At 57.3% G+C, this 20,194-nt stretch overlaps 1 protein-coding gene and 1 long non-coding RNA gene across 4 annotated transcripts in view; one reads left to right on the plus strand and one right to left on the minus strand.

Annotated features, from left to right (window-relative positions):
• Positions 1–5,769: 5,769 nt before the first annotated feature.
• Positions 5,770–10,738, minus strand: FOXF1 (forkhead box F1). Its single transcript, XM_064459697.1, has 2 exons — positions 9,022–10,738; positions 5,770–7,309 (listed from the first exon to the last, which is right to left on the minus strand). Exons 1-2 carry the CDS (start codon positions 10,079–10,081, stop codon positions 7,149–7,151), a joined length of 1,221 nt encoding a protein of 406 aa, XP_064315767.1. The 5' UTR covers positions 10,082–10,738; the 3' UTR covers positions 5,770–7,148.
• A 652-nt stretch (positions 10,739–11,390) lies between these two features.
• The window catches only part of LOC135314811 (uncharacterized), a 32,379-nt gene continuing 23,575 nt past the window's right edge, over positions 11,391–20,194 (plus strand). For all 3 annotated transcript variants that reach the window (XR_010374310.1, XR_010374309.1, XR_010374308.1), the window contains exon 1: positions 11,391–11,657. This is a non-coding gene — a long non-coding RNA (uncharacterized LOC135314811). The remainder of the gene's footprint in view (positions 11,658–20,194) is intronic.

Genomic DNA, 20,194 nt, shown 5'->3' on the forward strand with positions numbered 1-20,194 from the left:
TTGAAAAAATCTAGCACTGGGGCTGCGGGTTTTTTATTGCAACTGCAGCAAGGGGTGAGGAGGGGAGAGGAAAAGCATGTACTGGGATTTCTCTCATTCCGGTTCCTCAGAAGGAACAGCCCCGTGCAGCCGTTCGGGCTCTGGAGGAAACATCTGTGGCTGTGGCCATGCTACTCAGGCAAACATACCCCTCTGTGAGGTAGGCTGTTGTGTACGAATGCTTTTATTTCCTCGTTGCCATCTATTAAAGATTATCTCCCTACAAGAAAAGCTCACCATTTCCCATGTTTTCATGTGTAATGGCCGTGATGTCTGCTATAAACATCATGAAACGTTTCTCTGCCCCTGTGCCGACATAGGTATAAAAGTCAGTGCTTTTCATCTTTCAAAGCACTGCAGAAATGTTTAGGGTCGTGTATCCTGCCATTGTTCTGGGCTGGGCATCCCACTGAAGTCACTGGGAGAAATGAGTTCAGGATACGGACCTATCTAGTCAATCTTTACAGTGGCCCCAGTAACATCCACCTTTTACAGATGGGAAAACGAGGAAGGCGGAGATGGCTCCTGATAGACTAGATCCAAATGGTAATTCCTACCACTTTGGGAAACAACTGGAGAGAACAGGCTAGAAACTCACCCAAAGCTCTCAAAAAACAAACCCCGTAGCGTGGTAACCGTTGGACTCTTCCATGTGACGGGTACCTGATGTCCCCAGACGGGCATCTTGCTGCTTCCCAGCGGAGAGCTGCAGCAGCGCAGTCGCTCTGCCTGTGAGCCCAGAGAAGCGTACGATCCTGTGGGTCCTTCCCGCTCCGGCACAGCCTTCCAGGCAGGGCACCCCATGCAAGCCCCTCTCCAGTCCACAGACAAACCACAGCCCTCTTGCCCTGTGAGACGAGACAGGAGGGAGAAACTGAGATGTTTTTCCCCAAAACATGCTTTCTCCAGAGGTCTGGCAGGTCACATAAGTGTGTTACAGTCCACCCGTCCCATGCAGGAACACACGGAGCTAAACCAGGGTGGTTTTCTTTCTTTCAAGGGATAAGGCAAACGTACAGGACTGTTAGATGGGAGAGAAAAAAGAGCAGGGAAAGAAAGGAATCATTCATGAGATGCTGCAAAATCTTCTAATTTCTAGGCATTAGTGTATCCATCGCTGCCACTCCTCGGTATTTCTGAGTGAATAATTGTTCAGACAAGAGTAATACTTACATATTTCCAGAGGGATATCGTGTTTTCCGAGTGTTTCCAGGCACCTGCGCTGCTCAGACTCCGGAGCGTGGCGTTTCCATCTCCCTGCAGGAGGCGATTACGCGGGTAGCTGGTCTGCAGCGGCTTTTCTTCCCCGCCACAGAGGAACACAATTGCCGCAGCAAGTTCTGCTCCGAGTGAACTCTCGGTACGCTAAGTCCCTGCAAAACTTTCCAGGCCCTGTCATCTTGCTTTCCCAGGTGTGTTTGCTTATTTTTTCAGTAATTAGCCTGAAGCTGAGCTGAGCCGCAGAACTGCACTTTCCGTACCGTTCTGGGTCTTTCAACTCTTGCTGCTTTAAAGAAAGAAACGCCTGTGCTCAGGCTCACGTATTTACACCAGTGTAAGAAAGTACTGAAGTAAAGTGGTGCTGCCAGTGTCCTTGCATCTTTCCATAAATAAGCAGAGACGGTTTGATCTCTAGGATTGTCATTTGCTTTCCGATGCTTGTACCTCTGGCCTGTGGGGTTCTTGGCATCTCTCAAAAGATCTACAAGAAGTGCCCGAGAAGAGGAGATTCACATTTACTACCCAGCAATCTGCCTCGGGGAATTCTTCTGAAGGCTCTGCATCGCCCTTGCAAATGATCAGTTCATTTGAAGGTTGGGTTTAAAACATTTATCAGGAGTTTGATGGCTCAGAGCAACCTGTGATAATGGGAATTGGCCTCGAAGAGCTTTTTATAAGTCTGTGCAAATAGATCTCCGACCCAAAAGCTCAATAACAAGGTTTATTCCTTCTCTTGTCTTTCCTTAATAATATTCTGATTTCAGTTTCTTACTGGGCAAGTTGAATACTTGCGGTGAAAGTTACTTAAAAACCCAACTGAGCCGCATGCCTTTCCTCACTTTCTGAGCCAATCTGATAATTGTTTCTCTGAATAACCTCAGCTCACGATGGCAGAGCTGCTGCTAGCACTCGGGGCATCTCCCGCTCATCGGGGGGGCTCCTTCAGCCAGGCGCTGGCTCGCCTGCGGCAGCTATTTTGTCCCCGAGGATGATCCCCAGCGGCAAAGGTTTCTTGGCCAATGCGAAGCCGACAGGAGCACCCCAGCACTGTCTTTTCCTGCAGAGATTGGGGTCAGGCAGCAAGTTATGCTTGTAAATATGCATGGAAAGGGAACAAATCTTGAGGTGTGATCTTCCAAAAGCATTTCAGCAACGTAGAAATCAACGTTCCCCCTTTCAAAAGTGACAAGAGCTGTGGCTCCGACCCTGCGAGGTCCCAAATTTCTTGGTTTTGAGGGAGAAATCAGGCATCCAATTATCCCCATGGATCTGAGCCTTGACCTGCTAAGAAGTTGGTACTGAACTCAGAACCTGGCCTTCCAAATTACCCATTTAAGGTTCAAGGTGTCTGTTCCCACCCGTGAAGTCCCCAAGGTACCCAGTTTTCTGCTAGTCTGGGGAACCAACCCCCACCTGAGAGCATCACATGCTGAGTGTCTGTATTCACAGGCTACTTTCTGCCAGCCCATGCCGAGTATCCCCATCTGTCCCGCCTGGGCGCGGAACAAGCCTGATCCAGAAGCGTCCCGTAAATGACTTTTGCCCGGCGCATTCAATCCCTGGTACCGCGATGCTGAACCTGTAGATGTGGTAAAGGGACGTTCGCCTTCGGGGGGAAGAAATAAAAGAAAACAAGCTTTTAACACCCATTCCGTGGAGAAAAGGTCAGAAACCGCCAGAACCGTCCCGGTTTGAAGCCAGATTTGGGGGAAATGGGGGCCGGGCGGGGAGCGGGGCGAGGCGCGGGCGGTGCCGGTCCGCCGCCGCCAGGTGGCGCTGCCGCCAAGGGAACGGCGCCGCGCGCCCCCCCGCGGGGATCCCCACACCCCCCCTTCCCCAGAGACCCCCCGAAGGCCCCCCCCGACCCCCCAAAAGGGACACTAGATCGCCCCGATGAGGTTCCCCATGTTGCGTGTCCACCCCCCACCCCCCCCAGCTACCCCACACCTCCTTTTGCAGAGGCTCCGTGGCTTTGCGACCCCCCCACACCACCCCATGCTCCCTCAAGCCGTGCCCCACGCGGGACCCTGGGCCCCCCCCCCCATAAGCACCCCTGGGGACACGAGGCAGGTGACAGCGGTAGATGCGAAGCTCCGGCCCTGCGAGGGTGGGAGGGAGCACCCAGGCAGGAGCAGAGGGAAGCCACCAACACGCCTCACCATCCGGATCCTCGCTACGGCGGGGCACGGACCCGGGGAGCAGCACGCCTGGGGACCCCCAGGTGTGTGTGTCATCCCCCCCGAACCAGGGGTACATCCCCTGCCAAATCCAGGTGGAGACACCAGGCCCTGCTTCTCATCGTGCTCCAAAATTTCAGCTCTGGAGAAAACTTGTGGGCCTGCACAGGGCGTCTGCGAGGAGGAGCGCTTTCCTCCAGTAGAAATGCCAAAAAACCAAAGAAACTGGGTTGTTGTGACACCTACAGATTGGGAAGCGGGGGGATGAGGTGCGGAGAGCGGGTCGCTGATGGCGAACTGAGCCACAGCAGCTGAGCACGGGGCAGATCTGGGCTGTTACATGAGGAAATACCGCGCTTCTGAGCAAGCCTGTGTCTCATCAGCTCTTACAGGGCTCCACCACCACTTCGGAGCAAACATCTTTCTCTTCACCTCCTAACAACCTTAATGTGCAAACCTACGAGCGGAGCTTGCACAAAGGGAGGGCTCGTGACAGCAGCTAGGTTTTTTGCTGTCCTTTGGGACAATATATGCGGCGGTGGGGGGGGGAAATCAAGTTTATCTTGTGCAGAATAAGGGCTGGGAGCAGGACCCTGTGTGGTTTCATCCTCTCCTCCCCGATGTAGGTGTCTGAGATGGAGAGCTGTCTGTTTAGACTGCGCTCACTGGCTTGAGGAATATGTGGCGTCCATGGTATGCGGCGGTTCTGTTTTTCCAGGTTTGGAAACTGATGGGAGGGTGAAAAAAAAAAATAAAAAATTCACGTAAACCTTTGTTGGGGACCAGATATCAAACCCCTTCAAGCTGGAGCAGAGGCTCGCAAGGTGCCTGTCTGTCCTTTGCAGCCCAGCGGAGGCCAAGCTGTGAAGGCGTTGGGACTGCACCCAAACAAGCGAGTCCAAAATTATTCTGAAGGATGAAAATGAACCTTAGGAGTGACGGTGAGACTTGAAGGAAGGAAGAACTGCTTTGGCAGCGACCGAACTCCTAACCCTGGCCCTTTATCTCAGCCACACCTAGCGCAGATACATGCTTCAGGAGCAAAAACACCCCCCCCCATCTTCAGCTTGATAAAAGAAGGATGGTGACACCACGGCCCACCTCGCGCAGGGATGGGCAGCGGCGCAGGTGGTGGCGGGAAGGATCAACCCACAAAGGCGTAAAACCAGGGAAACGCCAAATAATTGCTGCTGGCTTAAACTGACCTACTCTCTAAAAAAACAAAAAAACCACACCAAAAACCCTCCCAATGCCCCCCAATAAACCCAAACCAACAACAAACCCCCACTCTGCGAAAGGCCTCCACCCGCTCTGATAAAGCCTTTCCCACCTGCCTTAATTAATTATTTTGGTCCTTACCAGCTAACTTTGCTTTTCATTAAGCTGATTACACACAGCCGGGCTAATTCATGTGCAGTAACCTAATTTCCCTCTATAAAGACAGAAATACGCAGCCAATATTCACATTCATTCGCGTGCATTTTGCGTGCGGGTATATTCATAGTGTGAGCGTTGATAGTGACATATCGGCCCACGGACTAAGGCAAAATTTCCAGGATATGGTAGTATCCTTAATTAGACCAAATAAACCCAAACATTGCAGGAAAAGACCTGTTTTTTCACTTGAGCCGAGCTTGTGTCACTCCACCCTGCGGATTTATTGCTGCCCAGAGCAGGACGGTGGTGGTGCAGGAGTTTCTCTGCTTGACTTTTATTATTTTATTTTATTTTATTTTTCACGCAGGAAAAAAAAAAAAAAACGTGAGAACTTTTAGCGCACCCCTCGGCGCGGCCGTGCCTGTTTCCAGCGGAGGTTCCGCGGAGGCCGGGGCTGAGCCCGGCGATGCTCCGCGGGGATACGCGGCTGGGGCTGCTCGGAAAAAACCATCCTCCATCCCTCCGGGGGTGGAGAGGGAGAGAAAAGGAGCCGGGGGAGCATCGCTGGAGCCACACGCCTTGTCTCAGAGCAAGAGGCCAAGAGCTGTCAAACCTCGCCTTTTGCTTTCTCTTTGGTGGGGGGGTGTGTGTGTGAAAATAAAAAGAATAATAATAAAAAAGATAAAACAAAAAATCCCCTCCGCTTTCCCTCCCTCCTCCTTTCATTCTCCTTATTTTAAATATATCCGCGCAGCGAAGTGGGGGGGGAACCCGGCCCACGGGACCCCTCGGAAGCCGCAGCCAAACCCCCAAAATAGGTTCTTTCGGGTCTGTACCGAGATGGGAAATTAGCGCATCGAACGGAGGAAGGTTTGGAGGGGCCGGGCCGGGCGCTCCGCGGCCCCTCCGCGCACTGCGGAGCCCGGCGGAGGCCACAGACGCCTCAGATATAATCACGCGTGTTACACCGCATGCTCGTTTATTTGCTGCTCATACAATCGTGAAGCCCATGTACAAATAACATACATGTTTTATTTCCGTTCGGGTTGGTGTTTTTTTTTTTTTCTTTAGGGACAAAACGTACACAAAAGGGCAGGGCGAAAAAAAAAAAACCCACATAATTACAATTTTATACAGTGCAGAAAGAATTAAAATGGGTGTCACCGAACTGTACAAAGTCAGGGCGAAAAAAAAAAAATAGAGGGGGGAGGGAGGGGAATAATCCTTCATTATATATATATTTCTATAAAAACATATGGAGGATTGTCTTTACACAGAGACCATGATCGGTTTAAAATTTACAAAGGTTAACTAAAAAAAAAAAATCTATATGGCAAATATTGCCAACAGAGATTCACCGATTTAATACTGATCAGCTGAGACTACTCGTGTCTCGATTATTAGCAACAACAACAACAAAAAAAAATGTAGAATAAATAACAGAATGAGCATGGCTGTCTCTTTTCAAAGTGCCTTATTCTCTCTGCATAGGGTCTGATCCTGCAGTCTTTATGCAGGCAAAAAGAAAAAAATATTTATAGTTTTAAAAAAAAATCCCTCTGAGAGATTTTTTTGCCCGCTGGGTGTTTGCCGGCAAAAAAAAAAAAAAAAGCAAAAGAAAGAAAAGATAAAAAAGGAAAAAAAAAAAAGGTGTTTTTCGGAAGAAGGGGCTCGGAGTGAGACGGACCGAGGGTCTCGGGGCAGGGGGACCCCGCGGTGCAGCGCGCAGGGATGCGCCGCCTTTGGGGGGGGGGGGGGGGGGGAGTGGTGGGGGTTGTCCCTTCCAGCCCCCCCCAGCCCGCTCCGGCTCTGCGCCTACCAACGGGGATGGTGCCACCGCCAGTTACACACCTGAATTAGCGATTTATTTATTTATTATTTTTTAAAAAAGAAGCATCAAAACCTCATTTTTCAAACCCTTGACCCAAACTCGCAGCCGGGGTGGGTTTTTGATGGTTTTTTTTGGTTGTTTGGGGTGGGGGGGTGTTGGGTTTTTTTCCTTTTTTGTGGTTTTTTTTTTGGTGGGGGGGGGGGCTGCTTTTGCTTTTCCCTCAACCCATCCCCAAGCGAAGAAGCAGAAGAAGGCAGAGACCGTCCGTGATTGAAGACCCGTGTTGGAGGCCGGGTCCGGCCGATGCTCAGCTGCGGGGCAGGCTCAGCCCCGGGGCCGCACGCCCCATCCCCTGCCGCTCCCGGGGGCTCCCGTCTATACCTCCTGAACAAAGCCAGTCTGCAGAGATCCCCCCCCCTTCCACCGAGAGGGTCCTGGGGAGGGGGGCTCGGTGCCCGGGTCAGGCCTTTGCCGGCCCCAGGAGGTGTTTTTTCCGCCCCGTATCACATAACGCACGGCTTGATGTCCTGGTATGTCACTTGTTGGTGGTAATAGGAGCCGCTGCCCGCCGAATGCATGGAGGAGGAGGCCATGGCGTTGAAAGAGAAGACGAATTCCTTTCTGTCGCACATGCTCGGAGACTGGGAGTGATACCGCGGGATGCCTGCGGGACGGGGGGGAGAAAGATTGTCAGCCATAGCGATTATATTTAGTAGAGGAGGTTGAGCGTGCGAGGGAGAAAGATGCCGTCTGGGGTAAAATAAAAAATAATAATAATTAAAAAAAAAAAACAACCAAGCCCTCCGCAGCCCCCGAGCTTTCAGCGCGAAATTAGGGTTATATTTGCATGCACACAAACCCGCGGGCGCTCCGCGGGCGCGGACAGGTGCGGCGGAGGAAAACCCGCGGCCCCGGGACGGCGCGGCTTCGAGGAGACGGGACTTGCTTTGGCTTAGTTTGGTTTGTTCTTCTTGTTTTGTTTTGTTTTTTTCCCCCCTCCTATTTTGCCCCCCTTTGAAAGTACCGGTTGTCTTTCCCATCGCCTCCGCCCGTGCGGAATGTCCGCGGGGTGCGGAGCCGGGAGCACATTCGTCCACCGGGATCAGCCGTGGAGAGGCCGAAGGCAAAACACCGCCGAGAGCGGGGCTGTTCCTGCCTTTTCTGCCGCCACCTCGGAACATTAAAACGCCCCGAAAAATTCGGGGGTGCGCTGGGGGGGAGCTGCCGGCCGGGGCCCGCTCTCCCCGCCGCCCTTCATTTCGGTGTTAATCCGGAGTATTTCGCTTCAGGCCGCGGGCGGGCCCGGTGGCTCCTCGGGATGGTTTTTTTTTTTGCTCCGTTTTGCAGCGGATCTGGGTGCGGAGCGGGACCGACCCGGGAGCAGGAGGGGGCCCGCAGGCTCGGTGCCGTGCCCGGGCTCCGTCCCCCCGCACCGCCCCGGCTGACCCTTTTCCGCCCCCCCCCGCCCCAAATCGCTTCGTATTTCTGACCCGCTAACGGGCCGTTTCACACCCGGTTTTGCCAGGCACTTCCCGCTCCCCCGGAGGCCCGGGGAGAGGGGGAGATGTTGGGAGACCCCCAAACCTGCCCCTTCACCCGGCCACGGCTGCCGGGGCTTCCCCTGTACCCCGACAGCCACCCCCCCACCCCCGCCTTCCCGAGGTGAATCTGGGCCTCAGGACGAAGCCCAGCGCCGGCCTCGGCCCTCCCGAGGCCTCCTCCCGGCCAAAACACCATGTGTGTGTCCCCCTCCAGGAGCCCCAACAGAGCCACCCCGGCAGCTCAGTCCCGGGGCTGTGGGACGCGGGGGGCGCGGGGCACCGACCCCCTCACAGGCAGAGGAGCGGGAGGGTGGAGGGAGGCGATGGGCCTGGAAAACACAACCCCGAGAGGAGCTGATGGCGGGGGCCACCGGTGGGGAAATCCCCCCTTTTTCTCCCTCCAGACCCCCATGGAGGTAGAAGACCCCTCGGGCCCACCCCCGGCCTCGCCTTCCCGCAGCCCCCTGCCTGCCTGAGCCCACCGGTCCCAGGCCCGGGGCGGCCCCGGAGGCAGAGCAGCCGCCCCGGGGGAGCGGAGCCCCGGTCCGGCCGTTCGCGGCCCCGCAGCGGCGGAGAGCGGCTCCCGCAGTGGGGCGAGCCCCGACGGCTGCCCGGTGGCCCCCGGGAAGGGAGGCGAGGAGCTGGGGGGGTGGCGGCGACCTCTTCCCCGGGGTCTCTGTGTGTGTGTGTGCACGCATTAAAACCGTCCACGAAGCGGGGACGGCTCGGCTCGGATCCACGCGTGGCCGCGGAGCGCGCCCGCCCCGCCGGCAGCCCCCGGGCCGACCCCCGCGGCGGCGGTCCCGGGTATCTCCCACGCGTGTCCGCGCCTTACCTTGCAGCTCGGCGGTGTTGTGGCTGTTCTGGTGCAGGTAGGACTGGTCGAGGGAATGCGTGGAAAGGCTGGAGGAGAGCGGGTTGGCCGTGGGGTTGCAGGGCGAGAGGGGCTGCTGCTTGATGTAGGACGCGCCGGTGTTCAAGGCCGCCGAGGCGGAGGGAGCCCACGCCGAGGCCGAGCTGGAGTAAACCGAGTGGGGCTCCATCACGCCGCCGCCGGCGAGCAGCGGGGAGGCGGGCACGGAGCTCTCGTGGTGCGGGTAATCCCCCGCCGAGGAGCCGGTACAGCTGCCCATGTAGGAGTGCCCACCGTTGGCGGGCAGGTGGGGCACGGAGTGTCCCGCCAAGCCCATCCCCTCCACGTTACCGGACAAATGGCCGTTCATCATCCCCAAGCCCCCTTCGAGGGAGAGGCTGTTGGGGGGGCAGGAGAGCCCGCCGGCCGAGCCCTGGAAGCCGTAGCTCTCGGGGAGGTGGTTGAAGCTGAGCCCGTTCATCATGCTATACATGGGCTTCAGCGCCTGGCATTTCCTCCTGAAACCGCGGGGTCGGCGGCGAAAGGAGCCCTCCTCGAACATGAACTCGCTGGCCGGGTCGATGGTCCAGTAGTGGCCCTTGCCCGGCCGTCCCAGCCCCTTGGGCAGCTTGATGAAACACTCGTTGAGCGAGAGGTTGTGGCGCACCGAGTTTTTCCAGCCCTGGTAGGAACCTCGGAAAAAGGGAAAACGGCTCTGCAAGAACTGGTAGATCTCGCTGAGGGTCAGGCGTTTGGAGGGCGAGCTCTGGATGGCCATGACGATGAGGGCGATGTAGGAATAAGGCGGTTTTTCCGGCCGCCGGATCCCAGCGTTGGTTTTCTTCGCCTTGGGAGCGCCGCTGCCCGGGGCCCCGCCGCTGCCCGGGGCGCTGCCGCCCGTCCCGCCGGGCGCGGCGGAGGCGGCGTCCATGGCCGAGCTCTGCGGCTGCTTCTCGGCCACGGAGGACATGGGGCCGTAGCTGCTCTGCACCGGAGGAGGAGGGGGCTGAGAGGACAGAGCCTGCTGCGCTTCTGCAGTCATCTACGGCCAGGTCCGCGGCGGCCAGCCCCGGCCCTCCTCCGCCACCCTCCCCCCCGCGCCCCCCCAAAAGGCCACGCTGCTGGGGGCTCGCCGCCACTCACACACCCCCACCCCCCCCCCCCGCACACACCGCCGGCCTCCTCCCGGCCCCCCGGCGGGGTTTCTTTCCACCGGGAGACTTCAACGCTCCGTGGATAAACAAATGGAAGCGACCCCCCCCCCCCTGCCGCCGCCGCCGCCTCCGCCGCCTTTCCCTCCTCCTCCTCCCACTTTATCCCTAAATCCGAGCTCGGCTGCAGAAGGCGAGCGAGAGGCGGAGGGTCGGGCGGGGGGGGGGGACCCGCAGGGAGGCGGGATGGGGTGGGAGGGGGGGGCGGGTGGAAGCGATCTAAGCTCGGTGGCTGCGAGAAAGAGAAGCCGGCGGCCGCCGCCTGCCCCGCTGCCCCTCGGCGGGCCGGGCTCCCGGGGCCGCCGCCGTGCCCCCCCCCACCCCCGGGCCCCGGCTCTAGCTGGGTCGGCGTTGCCGGTGCTGCGGGGAGCTGCTTCCCATCGCGGTAGCTGTCGAGTCTGTCCCCGGTCCCGCCGCTCGCCTTTTACTTTATCTCTCGCAGCGGCGTCTCCCTCTCCTTGACAGACGTAGGAGCGGAGCGGAGATCCCCGCCCCGAGCCGCTCCCCCACGCCCTCCCGGGCGGCCCCCTCCGCCGTCCCGGCCCGGCCCCCCTCCGCTCCCCGCTCCCAGCTGGTGGGCAGCTTTTAAAGAGCCCTTTCCACGCCGCCCTGCCCGACGCGGGGGCTGCGCGACGCATCCCTGCCCGCCCCGGGGAGGGGGACGGGACGGGGACGGAGGAAGGGGCGGGTTGTGCCACGCGTGACCACGGCGCTGCGTGGGGCGCCGCCACCCCCCCCCCCTTTTTCCCCTCTGCTGAAAATCACGGGGGGAGGGTGGGAAGGGCCCCACGCGGGCCGTGGAAGGGGCCGGGGCGCGGCAGCTCGGGCCCCGCGGAACTTCCGCGGGAGGCGCAGGGGAGCGGAGGCGCTGCCCCACCGCCGCCTCCGCGCAGCGCCGACTTTCACCCACTTTAAACCCCCTCTTCGTGCGCTCTTTTAAGCTCGGCGGGCCCGGGCAGGATGTTTATACTGCGCAATGTAAACACGGGCTCGGGGGTGCTTTAATAAAAAGAAATCGGCGAAAAACTCTCGCTGCTTCTTCTCGAAATTCCCTTTTCTGCCTCCGCCGCCGGTCCGGGGATGGGAACGGGCTTCGGACCCCTCGCCTTCTCCGAGGCTGCTTTTGGGATGAGGGTGGGTTGGATTTAGGGTTTTGGGTGTTGGTTTTTTTTTTTGGGGGGTGGGGGTGGGGGTGAGTATATAAATCCGTACCGAAGGTTGGCGGTTGAATGCCAGGAGCCCGATCCTCAGCTCCGGTGGGTGCCACGGGCACACAGGAGGGGTGCCCGTGTCTCCTTCCCACTAGAAAGGAAGGGGGTCAGAGACCCCTTCCTTCCCCCCCCCCCCAAAAAAAAACCCAAACAAACCCTTTTGAGCATCGCCCAATGAGGAGATCTGTCACTCAAGGTAAGTCGCTTTTAAACCTTTGTCACCTTGTCGCGTGGAAACCTGCGCTCCGGGTGGGGGTGGGTGGGTGCCAGGGGGGTGGTGGGAGGGTGGGTGGCACGGCTGTAGGAGTCTGGGCTTTCAGGGCTGCTGGCTGGGAGCGGAGCAGAAGTGCTGGCTGCTGCAGCCTGCTCACTTTCAAGATTAGGGAAGGGAAGAGAGAAAGGAAGGGGGGGAAAAAGGTTATTTAAAAAAAAAAGAAAAAGAAGAAACACCCCCCCTTCCCCGTTGCAGGCCGCACCACAGTGCTGCGGGTCTGTCCCGCTGCACCCTCTGCAGAGACACAGGGGGAACCCCCTCCCCAACAGTCTTCCACATTCGCTTTTAAAGTTTTTAATGATAATTTAATACCTTTTAAAAGAAAGATAGATAGCGGTCGGGTTTCCAAACTCCCTCCGCGTTGTTCGCGAGCAGTTGCGAGCAGCCTCCGGGGCGCCTGTCACATCTGTGATACAACCAAGAGGGATTTCACATCAGGGGCTTCTTCCCCCCCACCCCTTCCTCTTCCCCTTCCCCTTCCCATCGTCTGCCCCCTCTCCGCAAAATAACTCCCCTTGCAGAAACCACCGGCCCTCCTGTTCCCGGGGCAAGCGGGGAGCTTTGGGAACGGGGACAAGCAGCGGGGAGCCCTGGGCAAGCCCCAGGCCGGGGAGGGGGTGGGAGAAGGGGGGGGGGGGAACGATTATTTCTGGAGCTTTTCCCTTGAGGAGGAGGGGAAGGGGCTGCTCCGGGGGCCCGGGGAGGCGGCGGCCGCCTCCCTCCCGCCCGGGGCCGCCGGGCGCGGAACACGGCGGCTGCTCGGGACGGGGGAAATACCACCCCCAAAATCGCTTTTTTTCGGGAAGCCATCACCTTTCCGGGGTGCTTACATCCCTGGGGTGGCTGGGGCCGAATAAACCCCCCCGCTTCTTGCTGGATTTCTTTCTGTTTTTTCGCGGGGGAGCGCATCGCTAACCCTAAGCTTTGCTCCGCATCGAATGCCCCGGGCCGCGAAAAGAGTGGTTTTCTTTGCTCTGCGACTAAATTCCCCCGACCTGCTCCCAAAAAATACCCCGGGGATAGAGATGGAAACACAACACAAAGAGCTCGTGTAAAACCCACGTTCAAAACCGTCGCCACCGGCAGCGTTTCCACTCGGAAATAAAATATCTCCGAGAAAAAAAAAATAATCTCAGTGAAAATCAAACCATTCTCCTGCAAAGGAAATCAGTCCCGGCACGAGTGCCTTTTTTCCCTCCGGCAGTATCTTTTCGGAGTGCAAAGATTTGGTTTCCGATGTATTTATTTTAGCCAGCAATCGTTAAAAATGGAAATATATCGCCCCGGGGTTTAGAGGCCTCGATGTGGGAATAGCAAAAACCTTGGAGGGTTTTAAACCGAGCCCGTGGCTTGGGGACAGGGGAGTTTTGGGGAGGAAAAGCCGGGCGGTGTCATGTGTGGTGTACGAGGAGGATGATGGTGTGCGGGGCCGACACGTTATTGCTTATAAACCCAACCCCCCAGTCCGCAGGTCCCAGAATCACTCTGAGATTCAAGATGGGCCTCGGATGGGTTTTTGGAGGGGAGAAGACGGGAATGTTTCCGGGCTGAAGATGCGGGTTGGCCCCGCAGATGAAGGGGACTCGCTTTTGATGTTGTTTGCTGGTTTAGTCAAATCCGCCCCCAGCCCCCGGCGGGGAGGAGGGCGGGTGGGGGGAGAGATGCAGGGAAAGGGAAAAAAAAAAAGAAGAAAACAAATAATAAAAGATCACCTAGAGCAATTAACCCCGCTAATCTCCGCACCTTTCGGGGCCCGTTTTACCCCCCCCGGCCCCGCATATTCCCCGCCACCACCCCCTGCCCCGCTCCGCTTCCCCAGCGGCTTCTTCCCAAACCCCCTCCCCTTCTTCCCCCACCCCCCCCCCGCCCCGAAACTCGGCAGTGTTTTGTGTAAAAATAGACAAATCCGAGCTTTCTTCCTTTTCCTGCGCCGAAGGTATTTTTACTAGCTAATTGCTTAAGTGAAGTCAACTCTGCAACCAGGCCGGGTGTAATCCGAGTATGGAAATGTATATAGGTGGTATTGTTATAGGCGGGCTGGGTGCTGCCCGGAGAGGGGCCGGGGTGTTTCTGCGAGCCCGGACCACCCAGGGCGAGGGGAGTGACCGCCTCACGTCCCCCTCCCCGCTGCCCCTGCTTTGCATTAACACCACCCGCAGCACCCCCACCCCCCCTTTCCCCAGCACCAGCCCTTTTCCCTCGGCTGGGTTTTTGGTGTGTTTTTTTTTTTTTTTTCTTTTAATTTTCCCAGTCGCGGCCATCCCCGTGGCCGCTGGCCCCAAATCCGTGGCAAATCGATCCCTAAATGTTTATTTAAGGCCGAGGGGGTGCGTTCAAGCGAGGGGCTCAAGTCTGGGGAAAGGGAGAGGGGAGCTGGGGGGGGGAGAACGGGCCAAGGAAGAGGTGCTGTTTGGGGAGACACACGCACCCCTCCCGACTATTTACACGCGACGCTTCTTCCCACGCGTGTGTGTGTGCCCGGCCCTGGGCGGGCCCTTTTCCCGGTGGCACCCGCAGCCCGGCACCCGCACCCCCGGGTTCCGTGCGGGCAGAGCCCGGCCCCTGGGACCGGACGGGACCTGGGGGAGATTTTGGGAAAGAACGAAGCGAAATGAGGAGCGGGTGCGAAGCGGAGCCTAAGGCGGCTGTCAGCCGCAGTGCCTCGGGCAGAAGTTCAGGCTTTGGTCATAAAAGGGGGAAAAAAAAAAGAGAAATATTGCACTTTTCCCCCCCTTTTGGCTCTCTTTTCCCCCCCTCTCCCCGTCACGACACTGCCCCCCTCCCCTCCCCTAAAAGCCCACATTTTCCATTACGTCCTTCGATGAAATATTGCAGCACAGGAATTTACAGCCTTCTTCAGCGCAGGATTTTTTAGGACTTTTCTGGCAGGACCCTGTCCCTGCAATACAAATCGGTTCCAGCGATAATAAGCTCCGAGCACTGCCACTGAGACACAATCGCTTCCCACAGAGATCTTCCAAATATCTCTGGGTATTTATATCCCTGCTCAGGGACAGATAGCTAGAATACTTTCCCCGAGGGATGCTTTTTTGGCTGGCTGGGATTCAGACCCTAGGACCTGGGTACCGAGAGGAACGGCGGGGCTGAGCCGGAGCCCAGCTGGGACCCGGCGGGTGATGCTCCCGGCCATCCCTCACCAAACACTTTAAAAAGGCGCCCCGAAGTGAAAATCCAGGTGTAAATCCAGATGTAAATCCAAGCTGGCATTGCTGAGACATCCCTGCTTTCTCGGACAAGTTTTCTTCCTTGGGGCGGGGATGGGGGTTGGTGGGGGGTCCCAGAGATGGGGGCCGGTGCCCCCAAACCAAAGGGGACCCTCGGGGAGGGATGCCCCCCTCTCCCAGCTCCTTGGCAGAGCGGTGTGGCACACAGAAAATCCATTCCCAACTTTTCTACCCCCAAAACTGCGGCGGGTTAGCCGTTAAATGGGGACGGCAGTGACGGAGAAACATTTCAATCCGCCGGAATTTTTGGGATGGGGAATCGCTTCCAGCACCCAACGTCCGCCGGAGGGAAAAGCTCGGTCAGGCCGGAGAATCCCCGCCGGACGGGGAAGGCGAGGGGCTTCCCCGGGGCTCAGCCTGATTGTAGCCTTATTGAACTCTTTTTTTTTCTTTTTTTTCCCCTACCGCCTTCTTTTTTTTCCCAACTTTTAACCAAAACCCCCTCGAAATAGCACCGGTGCCAGCGCAGTGGTGGGGGACATTTTTAGCGTCGGGCAGGCGAGGGCCACCGGCCCCCCTCGGCGACCCCGTTTCGGGGTATCACCCAAAATCCGTCTGCACGGAGAGGTGAGATAAATTAAAACGGAATTGCCCAAATCAAGGAGGAAACCGTTATTTTCTTGCACGGGTACTAAAAGCCGCGGGGACGGGAAATTGTCGGGCTAAAAAATAACCGACCTGGCGGCTTCGTCTTCGCTTAAATATAGAGAGATGCTGAAAATAAACCCGAGGGGTTTTGGGAAGGATCCGGCCTCCCTGTGTTGCCCCTCCGTGCTCAGACCCGGGGGATATCAGTGCCTGGATGTGGCCCCCGGGCTGGGGGTGCGGGCGGGGGGCTCCCGAAGAGGAAAACGCCGGTGAGGTTGTTTTTCTTGGGGGGGAAACCCGCACGGTTCCCGCGACCGTGCGGAGCCCCGGGTCTGTCCCCAGTGCTGCGGATGGGCTCCTCGGGACCCCCGAGGCAGGAGCATCACCCGGCCCCCGGGGGAATGGGGGTGCCGGCAGCCGGGCGCTCCCCAGGGCAAGTGTCCCCCAGGGTTCCCAGCATCGGGGTCCCCAACAGCCACCGCGGCTCATGCCTTGTCACCTGCCGAGCGGGGAGAGGGGGGCTGTGGCGGCAGAGCAATCCACGCAGGACGCGGCGGTCCCCCGTGGAGAGGGGTGTTCCAGGGAAGGATGCTGAGGTCAGGGCTCCCTCGGGAGAGCGGGGAAAGGCTGCCACCCTCTCCGGGCCGTGACAGCGACCTGCCGGCAGGAACCGACCCACGCAGGTACCTGGCCGCGGGTGAAAAGCCCCCGGCGGGTCTCCGCGTGCGAGGAGGTCCCTGGTGCAGCAGAGGGGCTTTGTCCCTCCGACCTCTGCCCACGGAGCTCCCACGCTGTCCCTGGACCGACCAGGTCCGCCCCACTTACAAAAGCGGCTTTTGCTGGCGGGAGCCCCGGAGCATCATCCCTCTGGTGGGATAAACACGCGTGGGTCGTTTCCCCGGGCCCTTCTCTGCAGGGAGAAGGGCTGGGCTGCAGAGCGGCCTTCCAGTCCCCGGGCGAAGGGGCAGCACAAGGTGGGGGGGGGCTGCAAAGGCCCTCGGCCCGGCTTGGAGGGGCTGCAGCCGGCTTTGCCGGCCCGCCCCGGGGAGACCCCCCCCCTGCTCGGAGCGAAGTCAGCTCGCACAGCCCCCGCCAGCGTCCCAGGGCAGCCTCCTGATTTTCTTAACCTCGTTTCCATAATAAATCCCGCATCTAAACTCTGTCCCCCCCCTCCCCAACACAAACTGGGGCTGGGGGTCGGGGCTCATGTTCACAAACAACGTGAAAAATCCCCTCTGTGAACAGCTACAGTTCCCCACTCCCTGCTCCCCTCTTTGCAGAGACCCGGGGATGGCTTTCCTTGGAAGCTCTCCCAGCAAGAACTGTTCTCTATCGTTACTATTATTCTTTTTTTTTAAATTAGTAGACTCCCAACTAATGATGTATCGCTTAACTGGTGGACCCCGGCCACTCTGTTGTGCACCAGCGGGCTCTGGAGCCACATTTCGGGGTGTTGCAGATTGGGGACCCCGTTCGCTTTGCAGTTACCAGCGCAGAGAGTCAAAAGACACCAAAATTTGGTTAATCTTCTTTCCCACCTCCTTAGGAAAAAAAACACAAAAGAGCGCCTTGTAAAACGATCCCTTTCGCACGATCGCTCCCTAGCTAAATATTATAAGCGATTTTTTAGGGGGGCTTTAAAAATATTCTGCAGGGAGCAGCATGCTCAGTTGCCGTTCCCGGGAAAGATGCTCGGTGGGTGCATGAAACACCCGAGCCAAGGTGGGACGGCTTTCCGCAGCACTGGTTATTATGCCCCGAAATCAACCGTTTTCTGCAGCAAAGCAGTTGCTTTTTGTGAGAATCAGGCTGATATTGGGAAGGGGTACAGCCATCTTCCCGCTGAGCAACTAGGGGTTTATTTTCTGGGGGGAAGGGGATGTGCGTGTGTGAAAGGCGGAGAGGAAAGGAGAGGAAATCTGTTAAAAAAAAAAGCCCAAACCACCAAAACTTGTGCAGAACGCCCTAAAAATTCGAATAACGAACCCAAAATTGGTTTTGCTTTTCCTGTTTTCAGAATCGATCGCTGAATCATAAAACCGCTCAGCGCTTTTTGCAGCGCACCCCCACCTCCGCGCTCTTAAACTCCCTTAAATTCCACTTAAAACATGCAAAATAATTTTTTTTTTTTCCTTTTTGCGTCTAACTCCCTTAAAACCGGTGAAGGGGGGAGCTCCTGCCCGGCCCCCAGGGCGCTGGAAGCAAACCCCTTTCTCCAGCAGATTTTTGCGGGCTACCTGCGAGGGAAGGTGCTGCCCGAGGGCTTCGGCTGCAGCGTAATCATTTTTCTTACAGGATCATTCGTTTTTCTCTTGGAAACGATCGAATTTGAGGGTTTCACGCCCAGCACGGCGGGCTCGGGGGCTGTCCTCCCCCTCCGTGCGTTCCCCCCCTCCCCGAAGCGCGGGGTGAAGCCGCAGCCCCGCAGCTCCCGCGGGGTCGGGGTCGAGGGGAGCTGCCGGCGCCCGGGGCAGAGGCAGCCCCGGGTCTCCCGTGTCCCCGTTCACGCGTGGGATGGGGCGAGCCACGGACCGCGCCGTCGGGGCACGGCGCTGAGCCCTCACAGCCTACCGAAACCTGCCCGCAGAGCCCCGGCGCTGGGGAGGGAGGGGGTCCCACCCACGGAGGGGGGCTCAGAGCCTCCCGATGAAGGTTAAACGGCCGCGATGAAGCCAAAGCCAGGCGTGTCGTGAAATTAGCGCGGGCACCTCAGGAAGGTCTTTTTTCTTTCCATCGGGAAAGAGGTTTTGGAGCAGAGCTGGAGCCGGAGCGCGGGTCTGGTTTGCCCCCCCCAGCCCCACACAGGGAACCAGAAATGCCTCCACATACCGGAACAGAGAAATGGGTACAGAGAGAGACTCACCTGGAGGGGCGAGGAGGAGGGAGAACAGGACAGTGAAGAAGCGGAAAGACAGAACAGACAGAACGACCTACAGAACTACACAGTAAGGCAGAAAGACAGAATGAGAAAAAAAAAAAGAGAGAGAGAGAAAGAAAAAGAGAGAAAGAACGAGAACTAGGAAGAAAGAGAAAATGAAAAAGAGAGAAAGAAAGAGACGGGAGAGAGAAAAAGGAAGAAATTATGACAGAGGAATGACGAGAGAGTGAGAAAGAAAGGGTGAAAGAAATAAACGGAGAAACGGGAAAATAGAGAGACAAAAGAGAGGGAAACAAAAATTAAGAAAGAAACAAAGAGAAAGAGAAAAATAGAGAGAAAGGAAAAGCTGGAAAAAAGGAAAGACAAAAAATGAAAGAAAAGGACAAAAAGGGAGAAAGGGAGAAAGAAAGAGGGAAAGAGAAAGAGAGAAAGAGGAGAAAGAAAGTAAAAGAAAAAAGAAGAGAAAGGAAGAAAGAAAGAAGAAAGGATGAAAATGGAAGGAAGGAAAAAGAAAGAAAGGAAGGAAGAAAAAGAGAAAAAGAAAAGTGAAAAAGGAAAAAGATTAAAACAGCAACAGGAAAAAAGAAAGGAAAAAGATAAAGAAAAAGGCAGGAAAGGAAACAGCCAGAGAGAGAAAGCATGAAAGCAAAAAGGGAACTGATTTTCCTGCAAAACCTGTAATAAGACATAGACAATATTATTTTTCCCTGGAAAACAGGGGTGAGGTGAGCGGCAAACACCCCGCGGGCAGAGCAGCCCGTCCCGCCGCGGGACCCGGTACCTGCCCCCCCCCCCGAGCCCCTAAACCCCCACGGGAGACCGCGAAACGGGGTGGGGGTGAGGGGAGAATAACCCCCCGGGGCTGGGGTTGGGCAGGGGGCTTTGGTCCCATGTTTTATTGTTTCCCGGGGAAGGGAATTGGCGGGACGGGAACGGCTCTCCCAGTCCCCCCCCCCCGACCCCCCCGGGGCAGGGACACGAACGAGAACACAGATTTAACACCGATTTCTGCGTGGGTTTTTTCCACGCGGCTCCTGCCCCGCCGCTCGCAGGGGTTGCGCGGCCGCTCCGCGCCCGTTAAACCCGGCTTAATACCCGCGCCGAAAGCGGCGCGACCGGCTCCTCGTCGGCTTCGCCGGCTTAGTAGGTGGCCGTGTATATTTTTGTTGAAGTAGTGTTTATGTTAATGAAAAAGGCTGAGATTACAAACAGACCACTGAATGCCCGGGGTGTTGCTGCCGGATTGGTCTAAGCTGTGTACTTTAAGCATAATCAGTTTTTGGGAGCAAATATGAATTTACTTTTTTTTTTTTTTAAATTTATTATTGTTAGCAAAAAGACATTTGGGATGTTTGGGGGAGCGCTGTGCCGCCCCTTCCCCACCCCTCCCGGTTTTAGGGCTGCATTTCCCGGCGTGACGGGCAGGGATGGAGGAGGGCTGCAGAGAAAAGCATCGCCAAATATTCACCATAAAAACCCAACGAAAACGAGCCCCGGGCTCCTGGAGGCGGGCGGGGGAAGAGGGGGTTCAGCTCCCCCTCCCCGAGTCCCCCTCGACCCCGCAGAGGGGTTTCAGTGTCCCGGTGGCAAACGGGTGGGTGTCCCCCAAAACCTCGGCGGCGCGGGGGGATCCGCAGGCGCGGTGGGGATGGGTCGTGCTCAGGGGTTTGTCCTTGCCCGGTAGAGCTAGGCTGAACCTGAAATCCGCCCCCAAAACCCCGGTAATTTACCCTTTTAGGATGGTTTAA

Source organism: Phalacrocorax carbo, chromosome 8 (genome assembly GCF_963921805.1).
Source record: "Phalacrocorax carbo chromosome 8, bPhaCar2.1, whole genome shotgun sequence".
NCBI lineage: Eukaryota > Metazoa > Chordata > Aves > Suliformes > Phalacrocoracidae > Phalacrocorax > Phalacrocorax carbo.